The sequence below is a fragment of the Bombus terrestris genome, chromosome 8 (assembly GCF_910591885.1).
Source record: "Bombus terrestris chromosome 8, iyBomTerr1.2, whole genome shotgun sequence".
Lineage (NCBI taxonomy): Eukaryota > Metazoa > Arthropoda > Insecta > Hymenoptera > Apidae > Bombus > Bombus terrestris.
In genome coordinates this window covers 1150354-1156814 of record NC_063276.1, presented here as the reverse complement: position 1 = coordinate 1156814, position 6461 = coordinate 1150354, and the positions used below count along the sequence as shown (strand labels likewise).

The following is a 6461-nucleotide window of genomic DNA, read 5'->3' as shown; positions in this document are numbered from 1 at the left end:
TAAGCAAAGGATCGAAGATGAAGTGAAAGAATTTTCATTTATTTCACGATAGAAATATCACGTTAGAAGTTGAAAAGGCCGAGAAAGTATTTTCATCAGTTCGATAATAAGAGAGCCTAGAAAGTTTTGCGGAAACGTTAAAAATCCAATATTCTTCAAATTGCACGGCATAACTTCCGAGAATATAGCATACTGCATACGCTCTCCTCTCTATAAAACCAGAATTTATAAAACCATAACCTTCAACAGGCAAAGGCGGTATTAATTATTACGACGTGTATAACGGCCGTTTCGAGGAGTACTTTACAGATCCAAAAATACGGTCTTTGAAAGCGCGCAAGACCACACGATACGCGTCGTTTTAGGCGCAGAAATAAACTTTACGGCTACTCGCAAAATCTGTTTCTCCGCGACGTAGGGATATAAAAGAAAAAGAACAAAAGAAACGGCGTCTTAGACGAATGACAGAAGTGAAAGAAACTTTTATTATCCGAAAGATTTACGGTTGCTGTATGTTCGTTTCGATCCCATCACTACCTGCGCGATGCCCATTATTCCGGCAGCTATTAACCGCTGCACACGGTTCGCTTGTAAATTGGATGATAGTAGCAAACCCACTACGGGACATCGTTTCTCTCTCGCAATCCTCCGTGCGAGTGCACTTTCGGCCACAAGCACAGTGCGGAATGCAGTCGACAAAAAACGAAATAAACATTGTTCGATCTTGATCTTATTAGTCGATGAATATCATCGGTCTTTGAGTAAATAATATGTAAGTAAATAATAAATGTGAGCAATAATTCCCTCAATGATCGATAGAGGATTAATAAGGATCATTTGTACATCAGAATCTATCGCTCGATAGTTGTATTCTTGTTTGTCAATTCTCGTTAAATAGAAAGACGCGTATAATTTGAATTTCCAATTAAAAAGTCCCTTTCCTTCTTTAAAGGATAAAAAAAGAAATGGTCGAAATCGCGACTGTAATTTTTATCGTTCCGTGTCGACAAGATGTCGTATTACATTGCTATGTAAGTTTTGTTCTGCTACAAACTGTTACGCTGTATGATGTTAATTTTTTTAGTGAAATTCGCTCGTAACCGCGACTTGATCGAAGAGTGAATTTTTGACGCCTATCCTAAGAAAATTTTTAAAGTAACACAAAAATTCTGTTCTTTATCAAATGCCGGCACAATATCTGACGAAACAAAGGGAAGGAAGGGAAACAAAATGATTTCTGCGTGATACTTACGAAAGAACGGTAAGATTGTTCCTGGCATCGGCGCTATTTACTTAAACGTCACCGCGTGTAGTTAGACAAAGAGGTAGCCATTCAAGACATCTCAACTGAGCCAGGGAGCAGAGAAAACACCTCGCATCCCCTGATATCGAATTTCGGGAAAGCTACACATTGTATCCATCTTTTGATCTTTGCCCTCGATCCTCGTTGAAACGTCGCACTGCGAAACGTCAGAATGTGATCTGCAAACCTGCGAAAGTGGCTTCAGAACGTGCAAACCTGTTCCGCGAACGTTGCCCGCGAATGCGACCTCCGAACGTGCGTATCTAGTGTGCGAACATGATCTGTGAACATGGCCTATGAACTTGGTCCGTGGACGTGGCCTGCGAGCGTGCGAATGTGACTTGCGAACGTGCCAACGTGCATACCTAATCTGCGAACATGGCCTGCGAACATGGCCTGCGAACATGGCCTGCGAACCTGATCTGGGAACGTGGTCTACCAGCGAGCGAGTAGGACCTGCGAACGTTGCCAGTGAATTTTTATTTTTGTTCTCAATCGTCATTGGAATGTCGCATTCTGCTAAGTATCTGCGAATGATACACAGAGTGCAAATCTCGAAACGTGTAAGAACGTTCGATTTTTCATCCAGGATCTCTTGCTTCCATAAAGAATTCGTCCTCCGATCATTCTTTTAGTTAATTCGAACGTACAGATTTTTGGTCGCGAAATTGGCAAGTAAAATTTTGTATTAGCCTCGTACACGTGCATTGTACATACGTGGCCGATGATGTATTAATTTTGTTTAAATGCGGTGATTGTTTGTGAGTCGTAAGTGGTGTTCTATTATTCGAATGGAGATAAGGAGAGTATGAATCGATGCTAGAGTATCTCAACCCTTGAGATTAATGGGATATGTCTCAAGGCAATTTTCATACGGAACGCTGAGAATCGTTATAATTTTGAAACCACGCATCGAGATATATTGGAAATATGTATGCGTGAATCTCTCAGAAGCGAAATTCGACGTTCGATTTGATTATCCGTGTAGATGATTAGCGTGCAAGTGCCCGAAAGAGCTTAGATTATCGCTAAACTGCGGATTTGTATGCAAATGAACATTTTTATGAACGTAGTTTGGAAAATGGAAAAAATGGAAAATTGAAAATCATGGCTTAACAAATGGTTCTTCCAAGTTCGATTATAAACTCCAAAATATTGGAGAGTTTTTCTCTGTTTGCGAAACCTATCATCGTATGGTGTAATTTTCTTTACAAATTCACCAGTGTGTTAGCGAAGGTTAATTGCATTCTTTTTAAATGCAATTGGACATTTATTCGATATTTATTTGTAAATATACAGTGTGTATTTATTAAATGCAAATGAAACCTGCCTTCTAGCGAAAAGTGATGACTATTCGTATTTATATTTCGATGTCGTAATACCGTAATGCGTCACGAGGTGAAATTATGTTATGTCTTGAAAAGTTTGAGTATTTTGCTTACTTCTGCAAGAGAATAAATAAGTAGGATGATCCACATTGTTGCGATATTCCAGTTGCGTTCCATTATTTTACCACAAAATATTTCGAACAAGAGCTCAATTTATAATGTAAACGTAAAAGCATTGCGATGCAAATAAATGAAATATGTTTTCGAAATTTCAACTATGGTAATTCATTTTTCATTCGAAATTAATAAATTTTGTTTCAGAAGCTTCGTTATTGAATTATCAAAAACAGCCTAAACATTGTGACGATCTACAAATAAATTACTGCAAATTTTTACCTTTAGTTAATTAGTCGAGAAATCTAAAAGCTTATAAAGTATTAACATCTGTGAATAATGAACGAAAATGAACAATACGATGGATGAACGAATAATAAATGATAATATAAAGAGAATATATCTGGATAATAATACAATAATAATACACGAATAATAAATACCAATAACAATAAATAATAATGGATGATGATAAATCGATAATGAACGCTCTTGTCCGTAAGAACGCGTTACTTCAACTGCAATCATCCAAAACTCGAATAGCGTCATAATTAATACGTAATAATAATTCCATCTATACCCATTCTTGACCTCGATAACATTTTTAGTGACGATAAAATGATAAACCGAACACAAAATCCGACTATCCAATTAAAGCAAACCCGATTGCAAAGTCGGTCTGGCAACACGTTCAAGCTGATAACTTTCTCGTTAAAAGTACGAAGGACCATGGTTAATATATGGAGTAACCGAAAGACCGGCGAATCGACGATCTCGCGTTCTCGATCTGAGGAAACAGCTGTTTTGTTATTTGTTGCAAGCTAGCCGGAGCAGTATCATTGGTGGATATGTGTCAGATTCGAGTGGCGTTATTCACGACGATGTTGCTGGCAATAATCGAGATCTCCATAGCCGACACGATAAGCCGACAGTCCTTACAGTGTAAAAACATCGCCAGGGATGCGATTATGAATAGCTGCAAGGGAGAAAGGATAAAACGATCCATGGACAATGTCCAGCAATTACTTCGTTATCTACGCGATGGTAATGTTCCACACGGTTGTTTATATTTATATTGGTAGGAATTTTCTAATTTTCTATTAACGCAAATCTTTGAATATTCAATTTTGAATATTGAAAGGTGAATATTTAAAGCGAGTTGAAAATTATTTCTTTTCTCGTGCAACAATGTACAGTGTATATTTTGCCAGATCAGCAATATAAAAGATCAATGGACCGAAAATTGATTTCCTTTACAGAGAATGTCGAAGTTTCACGGCATCCAGAAAATCTCCTCGGCTTCGGCTTAAGCTCTGACGAATTGGAAGAACTTCTGGACGAGGTCGGCTATAGAATGCCTAGAAGTTCGAGGGATCTGAGCAGGAAGATCTTCCAAAGCGTTGCCATGAAATGCTGCCCAAATCCGAAATTATGCTACGATAATCCAGGAATAATTCCTTGCATGGGATATTAACGATAACCTTGCAGTTCATTATTCAACTTTTTTAGAGTTTAGTAATGGATCGCGAGATTATCATTGATATGCCATGCGAGAAACTTTAGTAATCTTAATAATTTTAGTACGAAAGAGAGTTTAATCATTTTTGAACAGAAGATCCGAATGACGACTGTTATACGATCGATCGTACTTAAATTTTCAGCTGTGTGTTGAGAATCTTTGAGAAAATAAAGTACTTATTGACTAGGATGTGCTTTGTCTAAAGATTTTGCTCACCTTATTCAAGTCAATATAGATGGTATTTAATTGGAATTTTATATTCGCACACGTAGTGGATAATGAGTTTTCCACTTCGAAATAATTATATCGCTGTAACAGAGGAAGGTAGAATTTTGAAGAATGAATGGTTAAGCGAGATAATTGCCGGCTTAATACAATTTCTTATCATTACGTCATTAAAAAAACGTAAGAAATTCGAACATGTACGTATGTAAGTAATCGTACACTTCTTGATCACGTATTACAGTGTTTAACTCTATAGGAATTTGGACAAATTGATCAACCTTTATTGTTGATTTATCCTTTCAAAAGTTTCTCAATCCCGCCGTTAGCGTCGAACTTCTTAAAAGGTAAACCGATTTATTTCCACAAGTTTATTCATTGCGAGAAGATGGTGCAAATACGGTGAAATTGCATCTATCTAAAGGTAAACTGTAAAATCGTAGTTAATGGGAAGAATCGATTATTATTATAGAAATTATTATCCGAGCTACTAGTTTTTCTATAGATGCAGTTAAATAAAATTGCAAGAAAAGCTGGACGAAAGTAACGTTTACGACATTCCCTCTCCTCTGCATTTCAATTTACAGAGTTAATTGAAATTGCTTCAGGGGCATTAAATTATATGCATAGACCGTAAAACGACGAACGAAATACCAATTACCAGCGGAAACTGAATCGCTCGAAACGGGACAATAGCTCGTTCAACTATAGAAAATGATTCGGGCGATCGAAACAACAAAGGAGACGCCGACAGCGTGACGAACGCGAAGCTCTTTGTGGCAATAATGAGTGATATTCCCGACGATCGGGTTGAAACTCCGTGAAACTACGCCAATAAGAGATAAAAAAGGACGGTGCCGATTATGGCGGAGAGATGGCCAGAACGAGTTAAACGCGTGTCTGACCCCCTTCGTGCGTGCAACGCCCGGTGCAATAGAAGTTAATCGAAAAAAGTAGGTAAGACAGAGACGAGAAGCAATTGAGGATCGGCTCCGGCGTCACGTCGAGACGCTTGCAATTAGCCGGCGCGCGCGCGATCTAGCCGCTAATTTCGTCTGACGCCATAAAACCGCTTCATCGAGCTGGAATCTCGAAAAATTAACAGCAACCACCAATGGGAATTTCTCGAATCGTGTCTAACGAGATCGATTGCTTTTCGCTGGTTAATAGTTCATATTAGTTTGTCCCAGAACTTTCTTTCGTTTTATAAGGAAATAATAGATGCATTTTTGCATGCATTTTATCCATTTTTCGTTGTCCACCTATTATTTCTTTATAAAAGGAAAGAAACTTTTGAGACAACCTAATATCTACGCCGACTCGCAGAAATATTATGTAAATTTTCAACATTTACCATAGAAAATTTGTATGGCTACATGTACTTGTATTATATAAGATATTTTATTAGTTCGTGAAACAATGTGTAACATATGATATAGAATAATGTAACGATATAATATACAATTATGTAATAAGTAGGTATTACGAAGTTTCATTAATGTAATAGTTTCACTGAATATTGATGTTTATCGACATAATGAATAATTGAAAAAAGTTTGTTTCATATTACACAATTTGCTGTTACGGATGTGTACTTTTAATCCGCTCGAAGATATTAGCCTGTTTCTATATAGATCATAATCCGATTACGATTGAAGTTCGCTCGAATATTTGCTTTTATTCTTTCGATAACGAAACAAGGTTCTCTTATTGCAATAAGATTTGATTAATTTTTGAAAACCTATTAAAAGCTCTCATACTTATAATTCTTTCAATTTCATGCTCTTTCTTAATTTTTTCAACTTTACAAAAATAATATTCGCAGCAAAATGTGAAGAAAACATAAAGGGGAATTGGTTTCGCATATGTTAAATGGAAAATTTTTAAAGATATGTATCATCCTCAATAAAATTCTACATGGATGTTTGTTATTCAAAGAGAAAAATACGCCTGTCAATCATAGAGATCTGATCAC

The 6461-nt window shown here is 36.9% G+C and overlaps 1 protein-coding gene across 1 annotated transcript; it reads left to right on the top strand.

Annotated features, from left to right (window-relative positions):
• The first annotated feature begins 3003 nt into the window (after window positions 1–3003).
• LOC100648786 lies at window positions 3004–4453 on the top strand. Its single transcript, XM_003396957.4, has 2 exons — window positions 3004–3789; window positions 4005–4453. Exons 1-2 carry the CDS (start codon window positions 3594–3596, stop codon window positions 4217–4219), a joined length of 411 nt encoding a protein of 136 aa, XP_003397005.1. The 5' UTR covers window positions 3004–3593; the 3' UTR covers window positions 4220–4453.
• Window positions 4454–6461: the final 2008 nt, after the last annotated feature.

What these genes read in the sequence shown, in the direction of transcription:
- LOC100648786 (XM_003396957.4), top strand. Translation starts at nt 3,594, where the DNA reads ATGTGTCAGATTCGAGTGGCGTTATTCACGACGATGTTGCTGGCAATA. An exon ending in ACTTCGTTATCTACGCGATG is followed by an intron (nt 3,790 to 4,004) that starts GTAATGTTCCAC and finishes TTTCCTTTACAG; the next exon opens with AGAATGTCGAAGTTTCACGG.